The sequence below is a fragment of the Alternaria conjuncta genome (genome assembly GCF_024043145.1).
Source record: "Alternaria conjuncta strain BMP 0040 chromosome Unknown scaffold_13, whole genome shotgun sequence".
NCBI lineage: Eukaryota > Fungi > Ascomycota > Dothideomycetes > Pleosporales > Pleosporaceae > Alternaria > Alternaria conjuncta.
Genome location: NW_026250102.1, coordinates 520,145 through 540,306, shown reverse-complemented (window position 1 = coordinate 540,306; position 20,162 = coordinate 520,145). Strand labels below are relative to the sequence as shown.

General features: G+C 53.7%; 7 protein-coding genes across 7 annotated transcripts; 4 read left to right on the top strand and 3 right to left on the bottom strand.

Moving 5' to 3' along the window:
* Positions 1-859: 859 nt before the first annotated feature.
* On the bottom strand, positions 860-1,458 carry J4E85_008499 (uncharacterized protein; the record flags this gene model as incomplete). The annotated part of the gene is made up of 4 exons (XM_051472724.1): positions 860-1,052; positions 1,134-1,201; positions 1,254-1,388; positions 1,444-1,458. The coding sequence occupies 4 exons, from the start codon at positions 1,456-1,458 to the stop codon at positions 860-862; spliced, it is 411 nt and encodes a 136-aa protein (XP_051323545.1).
* Positions 1,459-1,931: 473 nt separating this feature from the next.
* Positions 1,932-5,558, bottom strand: J4E85_008498 (uncharacterized protein; the record flags this gene model as incomplete). Its single annotated transcript, XM_051472723.1, has 2 exons — positions 1,932-2,747; positions 2,796-5,558. The coding sequence occupies 2 exons, from the start codon at positions 5,556-5,558 to the stop codon at positions 1,932-1,934; spliced, it is 3,579 nt and encodes a 1,192-aa protein (XP_051323544.1).
* Positions 5,559-5,881: 323 nt separating this feature from the next.
* J4E85_008497 (uncharacterized protein) lies at positions 5,882-8,269 on the top strand (the record flags this gene model as incomplete). The annotated part of the gene is made up of 4 exons (XM_051472722.1): positions 5,882-6,008; positions 6,059-6,226; positions 6,278-7,122; positions 7,169-8,269. 4 exons carry the CDS (start codon positions 5,882-5,884, stop codon positions 8,267-8,269), a joined length of 2,241 nt encoding a protein of 746 aa, XP_051323543.1.
* A 2,949-nt stretch (positions 8,270-11,218) lies between these two features.
* Positions 11,219-12,032, top strand: J4E85_008496 (uncharacterized protein; the record flags this gene model as incomplete). Its single annotated transcript, XM_051472721.1, has 2 exons — positions 11,219-11,405; positions 11,467-12,032. 2 exons carry the CDS (start codon positions 11,219-11,221, stop codon positions 12,030-12,032), a joined length of 753 nt encoding a protein of 250 aa, XP_051323542.1.
* A 294-nt stretch (positions 12,033-12,326) lies between these two features.
* GPI3 (Phosphatidylinositol N-acetylglucosaminyltransferase gpi3 subunit) lies at positions 12,327-14,020 on the bottom strand (the record flags this gene model as incomplete). Its single annotated transcript, XM_051472720.1, has 4 exons — positions 12,327-13,395; positions 13,448-13,836; positions 13,886-13,920; positions 13,972-14,020. 4 exons carry the CDS (start codon positions 14,018-14,020, stop codon positions 12,327-12,329), a joined length of 1,542 nt encoding a protein of 513 aa, XP_051323541.1.
* Positions 14,021-14,317: 297 nt separating this feature from the next.
* On the top strand, positions 14,318-16,447 carry J4E85_008494 (uncharacterized protein; the record flags this gene model as incomplete). The annotated part of the gene is made up of 1 exon (XM_051472719.1): positions 14,318-16,447. One exon carries the CDS (start codon positions 14,318-14,320, stop codon positions 16,445-16,447), a length of 2,130 nt encoding a protein of 709 aa, XP_051323540.1.
* Positions 16,448-18,468: 2,021 nt separating this feature from the next.
* J4E85_008493 (uncharacterized protein) lies at positions 18,469-19,805 on the top strand (the record flags this gene model as incomplete). The annotated part of the gene is made up of 3 exons (XM_051472718.1): positions 18,469-18,538; positions 18,590-18,872; positions 18,935-19,805. 3 exons carry the CDS (start codon positions 18,469-18,471, stop codon positions 19,803-19,805), a joined length of 1,224 nt encoding a protein of 407 aa, XP_051323539.1.
* Positions 19,806-20,162: the final 357 nt, after the last annotated feature.

Here is a 20,162-nt window from a genome sequence, read left to right as displayed (position 1 = left end):
ATCACAGTCAAGACGAGGTTATGCGTACAGCGATTTCTTGAACTCTGCCGACTCGTCGTACTCCTCTGACTCTTTGAAGTAAAACTGCGGACAAGTGCGACTGGTGAGGTAATGGCTTCATGGCCCGGCCCTAAGCCTTGTTGTTCCCGGGAATAAGTTCGTTCCAGATCTGCACTCTCCATGCTGAATTGAATACCTGTAGGAATGACGCAAATTGCTCTTGAGCAATTCAGAACTCAAAAAGACAGAACGGATGACTTTGCGAATGCAGTTAGAGAAGGAAAACGGGTAGTAACAGACTAGAACTTGGGTAGTATAATGCGCGACCCCGCGCACTTGTGGATTAGCATCCGAGGTGTTTAAGTAGGCGCCACAATTCCCCTGATCAATAATTTTCGTGGCTGCACGTCTACCTGGTATGTCGATCGTAGCCGTTACCGCATGCAGAGTAGGCGGGGCTTAACTTACGAATGCATGACGGGTACCGTTTAGCTGCGTGCGCCCTACGAGGCCGGACGGGGAACAAAACGTCGTTAGGCATCGGCAAACTTACCGATGCGCGGCTCTCCAAAGTGGAACTCGGTACATTGTTGGAAGATAAACCTGCAATGAGTCACATTCGTTATCTTCTTTCGTTTTGCGAGGAAGGGAATGCGCGTTTGACTCAGACGACTACCATGTCTTCGGTCTGCGGATTAGTAAAGTCCGACGGTATGCGTTAGGAATTATGGAACGCCGATTCGGAATTCGATCCATCTCGGAATGCGATTTCAGACTGGGACGTGTGTTGAATCTCGATTCTTGTTGCATGTATCTTCGTCGGCGAACCATCGCTGCAAGTCTACGGCATATGCATCGCCTACGTCTCGAGGTTGATGCTGCGGCCAAAGCGGCCATAGAGTGCTTTCTTCAGCTCTCCCATCTCTTCTTGGATGCCCTCTAGCTTGGCCTTGAGACCTTCTACCTCGCTGTCAATGGTCTCTGTTGATGAACCCAGAAGCTCAAGGACCTGCGGTTGGGGTAATGAGACGAAGCAATCGCCGACCTTGTATCTGTGTGTTGTGATTAGCTTATTGATACTCTGGCCATACGAAGATGAAAAGCCGATTTGCAGCTCATCGCAGATAACTCACGGTACTTTCTCCTCCTCATCAACCAGCTCGAGTTCGCCTGAGATCTCCTCCAGATCTTCCTTCTCCTTCTGCGCTGTTGTTAGACCGAGTGCAGGCCGAATGCGGCGGTTTGAATCGTACAATCTTTGCCCTCAGCTCCTCTTCCAGGAGCTCCTCTTTCTGATGCAGCGAACTGAACTTGTTGATCTTCTCTTGATCCTCGCGGCGCACCTCTAGGTCCTCGTTCTGGGCTGAGGCCTCCTCATCTTTCGTGAGCTGCCACCGTTAGCGCCAAATCGGAGAACACGATGCAAAAATTGATGGTACACACCATACGACGCTGCATGATGTAAGCAAGCGATTGCGAGTGCTGTCTGGGTGATGAAATTGAATTGAAGTTGAGTTGAGTAAGCAAGAGAAGTGAGAGACGTTGGTGGCTATGCTCCGGCGTTGCTCGTGCCTCCGGGTGTGAGAATGCCAAGACCGTCGCGAGGCAGGCGCGAGCGGTGTTGAGTGGGCTTTCAGAACCATTGGTCAAAACATCATTTCAATACTTCAAACTACACAAAATCGCCATCTATATCAATCGGTCTGATGAACAGGTTGGTGCAGAAATAACGCGCGGGCAGACCGCAGTTGAGTGATGCTGTGTATGTAGTATATGCCATATGCTATCATGATGAATGTGCTAGTGCTGAACATCGAGCATGAACAAGCCAGGACGCCAGTTGATGGAGTCGCAATACAACTGCAGTCCCCAAACACCCGTGCTAGCTTCGCACAGCTGATACTACTCAACTACAACCTGAACGCTATACCCTACATAACCCCATCACTCCTCCCCAAATCCCCCTCCACCCTCTCAAACCTTGCCCCACCCTCCTCCCTCTTCTCCACCAACTCACAACTAGCCTGACTATTCTGCGCATCACTAAGCGCCCTCACAACATCGCTCTCCGCCTTATCCCTCACCAACTTCCTCAACGCCTGAATCAAAAACCCGCTAAAAACATCCACACTCCACTCATCAGGCACAATCGCCAACACATCAGCTACATCAAGCCAGCCGCCAAACCGCTCGAGGAGTTCAGAGGTACGCTCCACCCTTTGCGACAGATCTTCTATCTGGAGGAATTCTCTGAGGAGGTGGCCAAACATGCGTGATTGGTCTGATCGTGTGGGGATCTGGCTGTGCGACACGGGCGGTGCGCCGGGGGTGGCGCGGCGGTGGATAGATGCGTAGCCGTAGAGGCAGTAGCTTATTGCTGTGTTGTAGTCGCCCAAACCGTGCGTAAGTAATTTCAGCGCTTCTTCGTGCCGCTCTTGGCGGCCGTTTAGGATGATCATTTCGGAGACTAGTTCTTGGCTGTAGGGCTGCAGCCGGGATAGGACGGTGTGAACGTCGTAGGACGAGGTTTCGCTGAGGAGTTGCAACAGGCGGATGCGTGCGTGCCACCATTCTGCGTCGAGCGCGTTGTCGGTTATGAAGGAGAAGTAGGTTGGTTTGGGGGGTTCGAGGATGCGGTAGGTTTCGTAGCTTTGGGAGAGGGTGGCGCGGGATGAGGGGGTGCTTTCGAGCTCGGTGATTACGGTGGAGAGGTAGAATGCGATTAGTTCGTTTACGTACTCTGGGTGCTGGGGATGGTGTTAGTAAAGTGAGTATAACTGTGATGAGGGGCATACCTTTTTCTGGCCGAAGACAAGATACTCTAGGTAGTCTTTGACAGCGCCTGGCGCCTTGTCTCTCAGTAGTGCGACAGCTCGAGTAGGGTCAAATTTGACTCTACTCTGATCGTCCGCAAAGACTTGAACGCCCAGCTTTGGATTTCTATTCGCTAGCCATGCGCCGTATTCTTCTACCAGAGCTTGATCGCGAATCTTTCGTAGATAGTCGCGCACCTTATGCTCGCCATCTACAAGTTCGCCTCCCTTGTCTTCCTCGCCTTCCAAGATCCGTTTCCAGGTCGCTAACACATGTGACGCCTTGACGGAAGCCTTGCAGTTGCCTTGGTACAAACGACTGAGCAGGAAGAGACGCTTGAACTGTTCTAACAGCTCAACAGCGCGATCGAAGCACTCTACTTCCTTATCGACCAGTTCGTAGAGTTCTGCTCGATGGGCACCGGGGCTGGAAGTGCCCTTTGGACTTCCTTGGTCTAGAAGTAGGAGAATGTGAAGCAATGCTGCATCGACAGTCTTGAACACGGTCGGATCGTTTGTAACACTTGCCATCCCTTTCCGCTTCTTCCAAAATTGAAGGTACCGCTTTACGAAATGCAGCAAATTGTCACCAAAGGGACCATTGACATTCGTTGGCATGGTCGAGAGATCGTTTTGTTGCAAGAAGTACTCTACTAGCGTTGTGATACCGCCATAGATCTGTATGCCGTCCGAGCCTTGTACCACTTCTTGATTGAGAATCGGCATCAGGCTCAAGACAACTCGCGGGTCTATTTCACCTTCAATGAGCGCTTGTTCGGTGATACGCTTCTCATTTTCGAATATGATGATGTTCGTTTTGGTACGTAGAACCACGTCCATAAAGAGCATAAGCGAGGCTTTTTGACGGATGTATATGAGACTAAGGTATTCAGACTCGTTGCGCGGCTCTTGTCCGCGAATATCGCCTAGGATGGTTTCTATGACTCTTCTGTCAGGCTGGATGCGTGTCGCATCTCCAATGAGCGCATACTGGGCCGCTTCGATTCGTGAATCCAATCGGGTCACTAAAGGGTTTCGTACTGTCCACCATATTTGGTCTCCAGCCCAGATGACAGTTTGTGATTGTAATTTGGATAGACGCTCCGCGAATTCGCGATCGGCATTTGTTTGTTTCTTCTCAACCTCAGTAGTTCCTCGTACTGTTTCTTCGGATGTAGCAAGCTGCAACTTCCGGACGGTCAATTTCGCGCCTACTTCCGGGATCACTAGATCGTAAGGCTGCACTACAGTGCGCATACCTATAGGCGTTGAGATATGTGAGCCTTTGGTCTGGACTGGCAGACCAAGCGGGCTGAAATTGAGCCAGTGCTTGTCAACTTCTCCAGAGCTGGGATCCACATCCCATCGCTGAATCTCAACACCGTAGGTCATACTACCTTCCGCCTCTCGATGTACAACGGCCAAGACGTAACCTTCCTCAGAGTTCATGCCCTGACCCATAGAGGCCGAGAAGTCTATGCCCGCACCGTCTACAGCAATCGCATCAGGATAGCTACTGAACTGTATGCTACCTCTGCACATATCTCCATCGAGGTTTACGAACATGCCGACTCCTTGGTCGGAAGGTGTAGTGCCGACTGTCAACAGAAACTCATTCGGGTTTGGTGATGCGACATGGGGTCTCAAAGGAATGAAGGGCGGCGGCCGTGGAAGCAGTGGCTCTTCGGGTTGTGGTCTATCTTCTTCGGTTGGAGCTGGTGGTAAAGGTTTATCCGGTGAAGTTGCGCCGCCTCGAGACTGGCTGGACGCTCTTTCGCCTTCTCCTCCCATGGCGGCTCGGCCAGGCGAGCGTGACGGAGCCGGTGACATGTCACGAGAGAGTGATTGGGGCACGTCGAAACCATAGCGTTGCGCTGGAGCCCGTGGACTCGCTGTTCTGGAAGGACCGCCCAGCCCAAGCACGTTCAAACTTGTACTCCGAGAATGGCCGCGGTGCTCCTCGGGAGCTTGTGGATGCGAAGCGGAGGAAACGCTCCTAGAAGGTGCATTTGGCACGGTCGCCAGATGCTCAGCGGCTCCGCCAATGTCGCCGGCGTCTGGGTCCAAGGAAGAGATTGGGAACAGGCCTATCTTCTGCTGATGTACAACGTCCAACAGGGCATATGAATGCGCATCAGCAGCGCATGAGAACGTGTCTCGGCGGACAGAGACCAGACAGCCTCCATATTCAATCGCCTTGATCGCTTTCGGGGGCGAGTTCTCGGATATCTGCACCAGTCGCAGGCGCTTCTTAAGGCCAATGACGACTACCACGCCGTCCTCAGCAGAGCCCTCGATATCCTCATTCAAGTCGACACCTCCAACCCACAGACATCCTATCGGCTTGAAGGTCGAATCGGGGCTCAGCTCGGGTAGCGAGTATATGGAGAGGGTGTTGTTGCACAGCACGCAGGCCTTGCTGATCTTGGGGAGCAGGAGAATCTGCTGCACACCGGGCCCATTGCTGTCGTTATGGGGCGGTTCTAGTCGTGAGGCGATGATGGCCGTGGGCTCTTCGGAGGGATCGTCGGTCTCGGGCGGAAGCAGGACGAAGTGGATGATCTCGGCGGCGGAGGTGCCAACATAGAGGTTCCCGTTCCAGACTTCTACACACGTGATGCGCACGTCAGTAGATGGGCCGTCAGCGGATAGCGGGAGGTTTGCGACGAGCTTGCGGAGGATGTAGGGGCCGTCCTGCGGGGGCGGGCGCCGTGTCGCGGGCGGTTGGGAAGGTGCTTCTGCCATTTTTCTCAACACTCACACGCGCCATGGCAGGCTATGGCAGCGAAGTGTAAGAGGCGCGCATGGTGCGTGTTGGATGTGCGCTCGTGGTGCCTGGTGAGCTCTCATGGCGGCAGTCCACCAATTAGGGCCGCCCAACGCCGCACCTTCCGCGGTTTCACGGCAAGCTGGGTGCATACGTAACCAACTCCATTCCATGATTCACAACGCGCCGTGAAGGCTTCTGGGAGCAGACTACGACAGGCGCGCAATAAACCTTGGTTCTTTCGGACTCCAATTACACGTCTGTCTCTCTCGCAGCCACCGATACAGACTGAAGCGCAACCATGGAGGGCGGAGTAGACGTGGATGAGAGGGTCGAGACTCCACCAAATGCCGAGAGGCAGGAGCCTGTCGCAGAGGAAGAGCAAGAAGAGGGCAATAAGTTCCAAAAGGCCATCGGCGCCTGGCGAAGTGCGAATGCCCGTGATGAATGTTATGAGACTAGGCTGACAATGCGCCAGACATCGACCTTACCACTCTCATTCCGCAGCTCGACACGGTAGCCTCGGATCTTGTCGCACACCAAAGAGACACTCTCACGCAGAGAAAGGACCTCGCGCAGAAGACCAAAGACTTCCGGAAACTCGACGATGCCAGCAAGCTCAGCGATATCAAAGGCCTCTTGAAGTGTAAGCCTCCACTTGCGCAGCTGACTGAGCTCTACTAAGCCAGATCCGCAGCATACCAGAACTTCATTGATCTCATATCCAACCAGTCCAAGAAGGTACAGGCTGCCTTCTTCCAAGTCTACTCGCCGCTCTCTGAAGCACCCGACCCGTACCCTCTCCTCGAAGCCTCCGTCGACTCGCTTGTGACCTCCGAAGAACTCGTGCCAAAGCTCACGTCTGAGAACGAGCGCCTACAGAAGACGGTCGCGAAACTCACCACACAACTTGACGATTCAGACAAGAAGTTGGAGGAGGAGCGGACGGCACGGAAAGCCCTCGAGGACAGCCGAGACAGCAAGATCAAGGACGTGGAAGCGTCATGGTCGGCTGTGCTGAACGAGAAGCAGGACAACTGGGAGTCAAAAGAGAAGAGCCTAGAAGAGAAGGTCGAGAACCAGGACCGACTGTTGAAGGAGCTCAAGGCCAGTTACGAGGTCTCACAGCGACTTGGTCAGGGAGAAGCGTCTGAAGAAGAAGGCGGTCGCGGTGCTACTGCGGCGGAGCTTGAGATTGTCAGCTCAGAGCTCGAGCGAACAAGCCACCGATTGGCAGAGATCACAGCACGGAACGAGCAGTTACGCCTCGAGTTGGCCCAGTCTGCATCTGCACCTGCACAGCAGGTCGCTGTTGAAGATGACCCTGCCTTCCTGAGATTGCGGTCGGAGAACTCGTCACTCTTGCGAAAACTTGAGAACGCGCGCTTCGAAAAGGACTCAGAACGAACCCGGCTCGAAACAGAGACAAGGAGCTTGGAGCGCGAGATCAAGTCGCTGCGGAGTGAAAAGGAAGCTCTTCGCGAGAAGGTGCAGAAATGGGGCGACTACGAGAATGTCAAGCAGGAGTTGGAAGTGCTCAAGGTAGGTTTTGATATGATATTGCTGGGTCCAAGCTAACTTGCGATAGTCAATCGAATTCGCAACAGGCGATGACGACGACGAAGCCACCGAGATCGCCCTCTCGCAGAACAGCACATCAGGCAAGGGCAAGGGCGAAACACTGGAACAGCTCCTGCTCGCTCGTAACAAGAAGCTCAGCAACGAGCTCACCGTCATGCGCGTCTCACACCAAGACCTGCAGAGCAGGCTAGAAGCTCTACAAGAAGAACTCTCAAACACAAACATGGACCTAGAAAAGTCACGCCAACTCAACGAGACACTAGAAGCCGATCTCGAGAAAGTCCAGCAAGAAGCCACAAACGCCTTCGACCCCTCTGGCATGTCCGTTGCAGGAACCTACGTATCGCGTTACCCGCAATCCTCCTTTGGCGGAGGACGAAGAGGCCGCTCATCACCCACCTCCTCCATAATCTCCGGCTTCGACAACTCGTCGCAAGCACCCACACTAGCCTCTCTACGTGCCGGAGGAGGAGGTGAACCCATGGGCGGCGGCTCCGGCATTCTCCCCATGATAACCGCGCAACGCGACCGCTTCAAGAAGCGCAACTTGGAGCTCGAAGCCGAACTGCAAAAGTCGTACCAAACCGTCTCCTCCCTCCGAAGCGAGATAGGCGCACTACAAAAAGATAACCTAGACCTCTACGAGAAAACTAGATACGTGAGCAGTTACAACGCAGTCAACAGAGGCCCCGCCTCAAGCGCCTCAAGTTACGGCGCAAATCCCAATCCCTCTGCCATCAACATCGATTCCGGAGGCACAGGTGGCTCAACAGTCGACACGAAATACCGCTCAGCCTACGAGTCAAACCTTAGTCCTTTTGCGGCGTTCCGGGGTCGTGAGAGCGCACGCGCAATGAAGCGCATGCACCTCTTTGAACGCATGGTTCTGCGTGTTACTAAATTTGTGCTTCAGACAAGGACGAGCCGGAATATCTTTGCCGGGTACCTTCTTGCGCTGCATTTTATGGTGTTTTATTTCTTGTTTAGCTTTGAGGCTGGGGCTGCTGGGGGCGCGGCGGTCGTGGCGGGGCCGAGTGTGCCTGGTGGACCTGTTCCTGGGCCTGAGGACCCCGGGGTGTGGCATAATGAGGATGATGGGACTAGTTGAGGGGTGAGGGATGGGGTGTATTATTAGGATGGGTTTCGGGTGGGTAAAGGCTGCTATTGTGTGCGTGTGTGCCTTGGGGGCTTGGGACTGACGGCGATGATACATCAAATTATTCATCATTAGTGTCACTGATACTAATGATGAATAATTTGATGTTATCAACGTGGCGAGTTCCTACTATCCCGTCCATGGCACAGCGACCATGATAAGCCTTTGCTGTACTCGGAGACCCAAAAGCGACCATTTGAAGAGCTTTTCCTCCAACAATTCTATGAGTGTCATGTCGATCGAGAAACGGATTAATGATCAACGATCAATGTGGGAATTTGGATCTGAATATAGGCGCTGGTACCTTTTTATGGAATTGAGATGTCTTTTCGTTTTCCCATTGCTTGTAGCATGATGTACAATGACGATCAATCAGTATGCACACGTTGTCGAGCATCTTCCAAATAATCTGCTGATAGGTCATAACCACGAAAGCAGAACCAGTACAGCATACGCACATGACACTCCGTAGCACACCACGATTAGCACAGATTAGACATGCCAACTTCGAGCCTACCACATGCCAAAGTCACTGTCGTGTAACCATTCTGATATCGCAGCGCATCGGTATCTCTACTGCCCGGCGGCTGGCAGATGCTACCCGAGCACAGCGAATCATCTCGGAAAGCTGCGTCTTTACACACGAACGGTTTCTTCGTCCTTATCCTGTGACTAGATTGGCAGAACTGGAAGGAACGGCAGGAAACCGTTCCAAACAACGCAAAAGTGGCAAACCATTGGCAAGCGCGAAGGACGTCTCGCGGATATGTATAGCAGACAGCGAACTGTCCTCAGGGCATCTGAATGGCCATCTCAAAAAGAAATCATGGCGACACGCCACCCCTTCATCATCCTTCCATCTCGATTCCTCACACCTCGTTCCTACTACCAGCAGCAAACCCACTAGAATAGCATAGATCAAGAAAAACACAGATGGCGACACGCTTCCAACCTCCAGCTTCCTTGTTCCTTCTAGGAACCCAAGGACAGCAAGACCACCGCTCTCGAGCACTGCCATCCAACGAACTGGGTATCGAGGAACGCGAAACCGGGAAAACGGCCATGCAAGTGCGGAATGTCAAACAAAGATCCCCGCTTACCCATCTGCCCAATCCCACCTGCACGACATTGGTATCCCCAGCCAGTGACCAGCGAGCCAAATCCAACGCATCCAATCCACAATGCCAGTCGAAGAAAACCGGAGACCTGTTCGCCGGCCGCTGGCTGCCAATAGCGAAGCGCCGAGATAGCGTTCGAGGAGTCTAGCGCTGGAGCCCTGTCCAGCTGTCTTCTACGCTCTGATTGGCTGCCGTAGGGCAGAACCCTGTTGATGCCGGATGAGGTATATTAGCTGTCATTTCTTTCACCTTCCCGTCGCTGCATGCAGAGTATATTAATAGTCTTTTTCTGTGGAGGTGGGATTATTTGCGGTATTTGTACCTTCTACATCTGGTTTGGCGGTGCGGGAAGGTGCAGGTGGGTATTTGCGACCAGCGACGGGTGGGTACAGGGTGGGTACAGGGTAGTGGTGCTAGGAATGGTAGTTTGGGTACTTGCCAGCTGATGATTGCGTGACTAGGTGTAGGACGGGCGGCTCTGCGGGTAGTGGGTGGGAGAAGGAAATAGAGAGAGGAGGGAAGGAAAGTGGAAGGACTGGGTGTGGAGAGGGCGGTTGCTGGACTTGATTGTGGTGGTTTGTGAGGGTTCTTGGTTTTGCGCTGTACTGTAGTAGGTATGCAGGTTCTGATCGCGTGCTGATTTCCAACTTGCCAGACTCGAGGTTTGCTGGCGCTGTCAAAAGCTGGTTTCGCAAGATTTCCTCACCTGCGCAGGAGAAAGCGGGCGACATCCGTCTTACTTCAACATCAATCATCAACTATCTATACTCACAAACCCAACACAGCCCCAACTCCAAACCTCCACCTCCCCATCAGCACATCATCAACAACCCCTCCCGACGATCACAGATCTGCCCATCTCCATCTCCATCTCCATCTCGCATCAGCACCTTAACCCACCCCAAACCTCGCCCGCTACCAACCCCTCCCGTCGCGCTCCCCAAAATAGCCATCTCGCCAGCCGATCCCCACGGGCGTTTACAACACTAACCCCCCAACCCGGCTAGCGGCCGTCCTGACCACCCCCAGGCGCGCTCGGCAGAACAGCGAACCACAACACACCTGCCCATCCCTCCCATCTTGCACGGAACGCTGTGAGCCAATCACACCCCCGCCAGCTATATTTGGGGTCTTTTCCTGCCTGCATTAGCGGACTAAGTCAGTAAAGCAGTGGCTGGAAGGGCGAGTGGGACACGGCGGTAAACGGTTGCTCGGCTTCGCAGACTCGTTGGTCGCGTGTACTATGGATGGATCTGTGTGGAGCGGGCGACTACGCGCTGGGAGTAGGGATAGCGATGGCGCAAAACAAGTTCGTTTCGTAGTGTAGCGCGATGGGTACGTTTGTGTATATAGGAAGATGCCATACACGGCCTCGTTGACGGTTTCCCATATCCACCTCACTACCAACACAACATCTCACTTCCCTCTACAAGAGAGACCCGCTTTCGTCGTCGTTCGCGTACTTTCCTTTGGGCTTCTTTCCTTGAAGGGTTATTTCTGACGTTTGTTTCATTTCGCTTGGACCGTTTTATTCATCTTACGGATCTCATCGCTTCCGACCGAGTCTTACAATAGCTCAGCAACAACAACAACAATCTATTCCCGGAATACTCATCATACCGGCGGCAAGGCTTACACTGAATTCTTGAAAGACGCTTAGTTTTCTGGTATAAACATCGACGACAGTCGCGGGCTTTTTCGAACATCACACAAGCATCCAAGACTTCGACTCGGCAATCTACTCTGCATTCAAGATCTATATTACACCCAAGATATCCCAACCATGATCTTCACCAACACCCTCAGCCTCGTCTTGGCCCTGGCACCAGCCACCATCTTCGCCGCTCCCAGCCAGACCGTCAACTCGATAGCAGCTTTGATCCCTCGGCGAGACATCCCCGCAGTTATCTACAAGGAGCTGTTGAAGACAGACTCACTATGTGATCTATCCAACGTTGCTCTCCCTGCTGGTACGTCCCCCCATCCCCATCACCAACCATCCAAGAAATCACATCAACTAACACCGCCCAGCACCCACCCCCCTCGCCGCCCCCGCAAAAGGCACATCCCTCCGGCACATCGCCATCGGCCGGGGCACGCAAAACTACACCTGCGCCGACTCATCCTCATCCACCGTCCCCAAAGCTACCGGCGCCATCGCCACGCTCTTCAACGCCACCTGCGACGCCGCCCGCCTCAACGTCAACATCTTGGGTCAAGTCACCGATCTCGCACTCAACTACGCGATCCCCACGTCCGCAGAGGCGGACCAGCGTCTCAGTGGTCACCATCAGTTCACCGCCGCGGGCGTCCCTCTGTTCATGCTTGAGACGGACAAGAACAACTTCGGTCGTGTCGAGTGTGCTGTTAATGCGAAGAGTGCTGCGCCCACGACTGCGACCAAGGGGACGAATGGTCTGGGTAGTGTGCCGTGGCTCAAGTTGAACGCTACGGTTACGACTGAGGGTGAGGCGCCTTGGGCGTACAACGAGGTTTACCGGATACACACTGCGGGTGGTATGGCGCCTAAGGACTGCAGTGGTATTGAGGGCAGTTTTACGGTGGAGTACAGTGCGCAGTACTGGTTCTACGCTTAAGTCATGGCGGGTTGACTGATTGTTCTTCCTTTTCCTTTTTCTTATTCTTCTCCTTGTACAAAGCATTTTCATCGGCGTTGGGGGCACGGAATGGGAGTACCGGTTCAGCGTTCCGGTATAGCATAGTAAGCCTATCTGGATACGGGCTTCGATTAGTAGTTAGCATATATCATTCTCCGCGATTCTCTGTTCATAGCTCATAGTTGGGCGAACAGTAATCGTAATATTCAAATCACAAAAGCCGTTGACACGTCCTTAATTCGCTCTTTTCAGGTGATGTCTTTGCGCCGTGCCTCAACTATCCTCTGGTTCCTCTCTCTTCGGCTTTCGATGCCTCGAGCTTCTCTTGCGGAGCAATGTTCCTTTTTCAGGGTCGATGTCGGGTACGAGTAGCTTGTTGACTTCTCCTTTCGCTTGCATGACCTTCTTGGGCCAATCATAGCAAATGTCGATGCGTGACCTGGGTGCGAAGATCTCTAGAACGAGGTAGATGAGGTAGTCGACGATGACGCAGATGCAGAAGAGTTTACCTGCCCAGATGCCGCAACCAAAATACCTCTTCAGCCGCTCGATGAGAGCGAAACTCTGCACGCCTGCACGACCACGCGTGGCACTCCATGCGCCGGCTGCTCCTGCGCCTTGGTAGAAATCACTGTGACTGATTACGCCGCTGATGCCGTCGTATACTCTCTCTGTTCGCTGCGCAATGTCGGTCCAGGAGTACATCTGCTTTACCTGGTTATGGAAAAGCTCGGTCCTGACCTTTCCGGCGCGCAACTTGGCGATGGCGCGGCCTGTTGCTACGACTAAATCGTCTTCTTCGGGTGCCGCGAACTCAACCATGTGGGTGGGCAGCACTTCAGGGATACCTCCGACTCGAGTCGCAACAACATAGAGTCCACATGATGCAGCTTCCACAATGACAGTTCCGAATGCCTCTGTCAATGAGGGGCAGAGGTAGATGTGTCCCCGTACCATGACGTCTCTGACTTCTTCATGGCGGACCGGACCGATCATGAGAACCTTGTCTTGCAGCACGTTCCGCTCGATCATCTGTTCGAGATCGATAGCTTTTGGCCCATTGCCAGCGATGATGAAGCGAACGTTTGGATTCGCAGCGACGATGTGGGGTATGGCAGCGACTAGCAGATCGGTGCCCTTATTGTAGTACAGCCGTTGTATGACAATGACAGTGATAATATCATCGGGACCCATTGGCTGTCGCGGACCAGGCGCCTTCTTCGTGTGCGTAGGGTCGACCGAATCGTGGGAAAGAGGACGGAAGTTCTCTGCAACAACCGCGTTGGGTATGACAGAGACCATGAGTGGGTCTAGCGAGGCTCGAAGGACGGTGTTCTCTTTGCTGCAATGTGTTAGCAGCTGCCAGCCCTGGGGGAGTACCAGTGGATACTAACCAAGTATGACTGACGCAAATGACATGGTCCACGTCACTCAGGGTAAACTTGAGAAGCTTGTTCGTAAGTATGCTTCCCGCATCCGCAAATCCAAAGAGACTGTGATCCGTGAAAACCGTCCTCAACCCCATGGTCCTCGCATGCAATATGGCCTCATGGCACAGACTACTAAGACTGGCATGGCCGTGTACGATGCCGATGTTTTCGCGAATGACGATGTTTCGAAATATGGGAAAGAAGGAGAAGACGGTCGGAAAGGTGGTTTCGCGGTATATGACCCAGAAGGGGACGTAGTAGACTTTCAGGCCGTTGGTCAGGTAGCGAACGCCAGTCCGGCCAGCGTAGGCGTGTGTTATGACGATTACTTTGTGGCCGCGGTCGATTAATTTCTGGGTATGTTAGATGTGGACACAGTGGGACTTGGTGAAGGGGACCTACACTGGACAATTGGTACATATGACTTTCGACTCCTCCTACGATTGATGAGTACTGCGCCGAGTCTCAAGACGCGGCTAGGTGCATACCGGGCTGAGGGTAGAAGTTGTCGCTGACCATAGCAATGTTGTACGGCATGATGGCGAATGATGAGGACTAACACCTCGAGTGAGCTCAGAAGAATACATGGCGCTCAAGCCTGTGCGCAATTGGAAGGTACCATGGGTGTATCTGGCGGGGAGCGCACCTGCTTTGTCGCGAACTCAGGGCCTCGGCGCGTCACCGTCGGCGTTTGGCGTGGCTGGAACTCCGACTAAATTTCCAGGGTCCATAGATTTTCTAAACTCACCATCCGCCTGTCGCATTCTGTCGCGAATCCCTCCAGGCTTCACTTTGAGCTGTCGCAACCCGAAATCGCACAGGATTCCTTCCATAATGTTTCAAAGACGTTATGTGCCGCCCGCGGTTGTCGCCAAGAAGCAGCTTTCACCTCCACCCGCGCGCGCTGAGGTCGCAAAGGCCTCGAGCCCTGCAACTGCTACGAATGAAGAGGTCGCTGCCTCAAGCCCGGAGCCCGTAGAAACCAGCCCGATAGTAGAGGCGACAAAGACTATCAAGAAGCCCAAAAAGAGAAAGCGTGAAGCTGAGGCCGCCAAAGAGGAGGATGACGAGATTTCGAAGAAGCACAAGAATGTCTTCTCGAAGTTCGAAAAGGCTGCAAAGCTAGCTGAGGCGAAGAGCCAAAATGCTGAAGAGCAACCTGCGAAAGAACCGCAACAAGAAGGAGAGCTTCACGATCTCGAGCCTATGCCGCAACCCGCACCGATTCCCGAGCCCGTTTACGAACCCACCTTCTCCACCCTTCCCACCTGGCTTGCGCAGCCTACTACCGTCGAAGCGTCGAAAACAGTCCCCTTCGCCGAATTGGGCGTAGATTCCCAGTATGTCAAGAAGCTGGAAAAACAAGGCTTCAAGGACGCTTTGGCTGTACAGACAGCATTGCTTCCTCTGCTACATCCTGGCTATGACCAACACTTGGGCGATATATGTGTGTCGGCAAAGACTGGTTCTGGAAAGACGCTGGCCTACCTACTCCCTATCATCGAAGCGCTCAAAGACCGCACCGTACCTGTCCTATCCGCCATCGTCGTAGTACCGAGCCGGCAGCTCGTCAACCAAGCCCTACAAGTCGCCGAGGACCTGTGCGCTGGAACAAAGATCAAAGTAGGAACAGCGTTGGGCAATGTCGCGTTTGCGACGGAGCAGAAGCAGCTCGTCAAGATGCGACCGCAATACGACCCGAGAAGAGCACAGGAGCTGCAGGAGAAGGCTTCTCGACAATATCAGACAGGCTTCATGGAGCGAGGAGGATTGTACGACGACTTGAGAGCCATGCCTCTCGATCACGTTCCACAGTATGATTCGGGCGTGGATATTCTCATCTGCACTCCTGGTAGATTGGTCGAGCACATCGAGCACACAACAGGCTTTCTGCTGAACAGCGTGCGCTGGCTTGTCATCGACGAGGCTGACCAGCTTTTGAACCAAAACTTCCAGGGCTGGGCAACCGTGCTCATGGACGCCCTCCACGGTGAGACTCCGGTCGACTTCATGAACGCCCAAGAGCGGATACGAAAGCGCGAGCGCGACGCCAACTCCATCTGGTCCATGGCATTGCCCGCCCGCAGGCAACTCACCAAGGTTGTCCTTTCCGCGACAATGGAAAAGGATCTCACGAAGCTGGGCACTCTCAAGCTAAAGCGACCGAAGTTGGTAGTCGTACAAGACGAGACTACGGAACTCCAACTACTGGAGACAGAAGAGAATGTATTCGAGCTGCCGTCTACGCTAGAGGAGTTCGCAGTACATGTCGGCGATGGTTCAAACAAGCCGTTGCACCTGCTATACGTACTACTCAACTACGTCTACCCAGGCACGCTAGAATTATCAAAGCCTTCCTCAGACTCCTCAGACTCTTCAGACTCCGATTCATCCTCAGACAGCGACTCCGACTCTGACTCGGAAAGCCGCGCAATCATATGCCAGCAAACCGGCCGCGTCCTCATCTTCACCAAAAGCACAGAAAGTGCATCTCGCCTATCCCATCTCCTCAGCGCCCTCATGCCCCTCTTCGCCACCCACATAAAAACCATGACCCGCGCCCTAACCGCAGACGCCTCCCGCAAACTCCTCAAATCCTTCAGCTCCGGCGCCACCAAAATCCTCATCGCATCTGACGCCGCGTCCCGCGGTTTGGACATCCCCGATATCACTCACGTGATCAACTACGATCTTCCTACCAGTATTACGAGTTATGTTCACCGCGTGGGCCGGACGGCGCGTGCGGGTAAACCGGGTGAGGCGTGGACAATGTTTACGAAGACCGAGGCGGCGTGGTTTTTGAAGCAGGTGGCTAAGGGAGATGGGATTAAAAGGGGGGGTAAGAAAGTTAAGAGGATGGAGTGGAAGGAGAGTACTGTTACGGCGGATGGGAAGAAGAAGGCATATCGTGCGGCGCTCAAGAAGCTTGAGAGTGCTGTTACGGGCAACGCCGACGCAGAATAGATTCGCAAGGAGAACGCGCCTTGGATTTGGACGCAGACTCAGACTCAGACTTGGAACTCAGGTTCAGAATCACCCAGACTCAGACTCAGACTCAGACTCAGACTTGGACTTAGACTGGGGTCTCGTCTTGATTTGCGGCGAAATGCATGTTGTTGACCGCAACAAGTTTGGTTCGAAGATAAGGCAGCCGCCAACTTTTCTTTCCTTTTCCAGATACCCAATCCACAGCTAGTATCGGAGAATTTCTCGTGCCTGCGTGTACCAAGCTTCCTCAAGCAGCTTGGCTTTGCTTGATACCATCCTCTACGATCGACAGATGGCGTGGAGTGACATGCGCCAGCAACGACTTTGCATCGCAATGGGCAGGTGATAAGAAACTTTAAACCCCCGAGCATCGGCATAGCAGTGCATCTCCAACGTTGATAGGACATGAACAACATTCCGCAGTCCAGCCTGGGGGAGCGCCAACTCGCAAAGTGCGGTGCTAAGCATTCTCCTCGGCATGCGTGACCAAGCTTGATGGTGCTTGATACCATCCTGCTCCGTGGTGTAGTGTGCTTGAAATGTTGCGGATCACGTCCTGAATTGGCAGGTTGGAAGCGCAAGCGGCCTTGTGATGCGCAATTGGCCGAGCTCGAGATTCGCGATTTTGTGGGCAAAAGTGCCCCATGCTGATGATTGGTCGTGGCATGTGTCTTTGCGACATGAAAGGGTTAGTTAGGCCAGACGGGAAGGTCCACTAGGGCCGGGCCTACACTCAACCTCTCCCATGTGCCGTCTGCAGACGCCCGCCCTTCAACCACACCACCCATCGCCACCTACCTAATGCAGTCCGCCGCCGCTCTTATCGCCTTGTTTGCTAAGTTACGCTGTTAATTAATCATGCGTTAACACCTACCGATCGGCTGGACGACTCGGCGAGTTTTTGGAGGCTGGACATCGGGCGCAAGGGCAGATGTGACTGCGCTGTTCGCCGGCAGTTGGCCTGCTGATCGCGAGCTATCCATGGTACTACGCCACGTTTGCATGCGACTATCGATACCAAAGCATATGTCAACAGGCGAACGACAGCCATGCAGCCACGGTGTAGAAAGCATGGACACACGTTGACGACATTGACGTTATTGACGGATGTCCGTGTTTGCATGACCAACACACCTCAGGCCATGTCCAGGCCGCGTTTCAAACGGCTGTGGCTGTCCCGCTCCCTGCAGCATGATAGCGCCAAGCGTGAAAGTGGCATGCTTGGTAGCGCGCTTCGAAGCTTGACTGGCAGGCACACGCACTACACGACACTGGGGAAGCACTAACCCGCCACTTAGCGAACAAGGGACGCTATACTATGGCAACTTTCATTCCAGCAGTCACCAATAGCCATGAAGATTCGGTACAGTACTATTAACTTGCCACATTCTTCGAAACATACCTCGGTCCCGCCGTTGCTACGCCTGTGGAACCTCACAGCCTGCAATCCCGCGATGTAGTACTACGGACACGCCGCCACGCATTCGGTCCTACACTCGCGCAAGATGGTCACTTCAGTCGCAATATCCGATCTACAAGGGCCGTCGCCTATCCCAAGCGCCCTTCTACCAACACCCGGCTCCGCATGCACTTGCGTGACCGACGCCAAGTCTCAATGTAGCAGGTAAATGTATGAAACGCGGCGCCACCGCCTTGCGAGCATGATCGACCTGCCAAGATAGGACTCGTTACCATGAGTGGTTGCGGGATCTAATTTCAATGATGATCGTTTACCCCACTATGATCCTACACTACGCCTACGATGCCAATAGAGGGCGGCGTAGACAGATCGAACAGGGTAACGAGCACATCATCGTCATGGACAAGACTTTATGCCGCGCCTCGTTGGCATTGCTTGGTATAAAGCCAAGGCATCTCCTCGACTCTATTGCTTCTGTACCGGCTTTGTCTTCTCTTCAAGCCTCTCATACAGGCTTCAGCTACCACTGGCCTTTCACCCCTCGCTCTTCTGCCGTATCAGATAGTCCATCGTTACCATGCCTTCATTCGCCCACATCACGGCGGCGCTCGCTTTTGCCAGCACTGTTGTTGCCACTCCCGTTCTGCGTATGTCAAACACTGCCTTGATGAGAAGCTCCGACCTAACACGTGATACAGACAAGGGAAACTCCTTCTCGGTCGAGCAAGTTCCTCGCTCTACCTACCTGAAGAACGGACCCGAGCAGAAGATCAAGGCCCTCCGCAAGCACGGCAAGGCTGTTCCCCAAAGCCTCGTTGAGGCTGCACAGAACCGGGCTAGCAACACTGTTGTTGCCGCTGCTGCTGCCAGTGGATCAGTGCCTGCCGCTCCCAATGACGCATATGACTCGGCATACCTGAGCCCGGTCACCATTGGCAGTACCACTGTCCACCTTGACTTCGACACCGGAAGCGCTGACCTGTAAGTCACGATGGGGCGAATTGCCTATCCTCATATAAGACCCACATCTAATGTAACCACAGGTGGGTCTTCTCGTCTCTCCAAGCCAGCTCCCAGACCGCCGGCCACGACTACTACAAGGTCGATGCCTCCAAGGTCAAGAGCGGCTACTCCTGGAAGATCTCCTACGGCGATGGCTCCGGTGCCTCCGGCAAGGTCTACGCCGACAAGGTCACCGTCGGCGGCGTGACAGCCACGAGCCAAGCCGTCGAGGCCGCCACCTCTGTCTCCGCGCAATTCTCACAAGACGTCGACACAGACGGTCTGCTCGGCCTGGCCATGTCCACCATCAACACAGTGCAACCCCAGCAACAAAACACCTTCTTCGACACCGTCAAGTCGCAGCTCGCGTCGCCCCTCTTCGCCGTCCAACTCAAGTACCACGCCGCCGGCACCTACGACTTCGGCTACATCGACAAGAGCAAGTACACCGGCCCCATCACCTACGTCGCCGCCGACGACAGCCAAGGTTTCTGGGGCTTCAGCGCCTCCGCCTACAGCGTCGGCACCACCACCACCACCAAATCCGTCTCCGGTATCCTCGACACCGGCACAACCCTCATCTACACCGACCCCGCCATCGTCAAGGCCTACTACGCCAAGGTCAGCGGTGCCAAGAACGATGCTACTCAGGGCGGTTACATCTTCCCTTGCACTGCTACCCTCCCTGATTTCTCAATCACCGTTGGTGGCGTTAAGCAGACTGTTCCGGGTAAATACGTCAACTATGCTCCTCTTGATGATGGTACTGGTGCTTGCTTCGGTGGTATTCAGACTGATGACGGTATTGGCTTCAGCATCTTTGGCGATATCTTCCTTAAGAGCAAGTACATTGTTCATGACATGGGTAGCTCGGGTCCTAGACTCGGTTTCGCGCAGCAGGCTGGTATCTAGATCAATCATGTGTGATGGATTGGTTAAGATGGAGAGAAGGGAGTGGAGGAAATACCATGGCGTCGCTGAGATATGCGGCGGTGCCTTTGTGGGCTGGTAGCCCAGTGCTTTTTATTTTCTGCATAGTAAATATTATTGTTCTTGCTGTTTACAACTTTGATCTCGTGGAATGCTTCGTGACGACTGTAGATCTTGCATTTGTTCTGTGTTATGGCAGAGAAGCACGCACCACATGAGAGCTATTTTTCTGTGTACAAGAATGGAACGTACTCGTTGTTTGAAGCCACGGCCCCCATGCGTTATGACACGAAACTCTTCCGAGACTAGGACCACTAGGTCACCCAGCCATGCTACCAT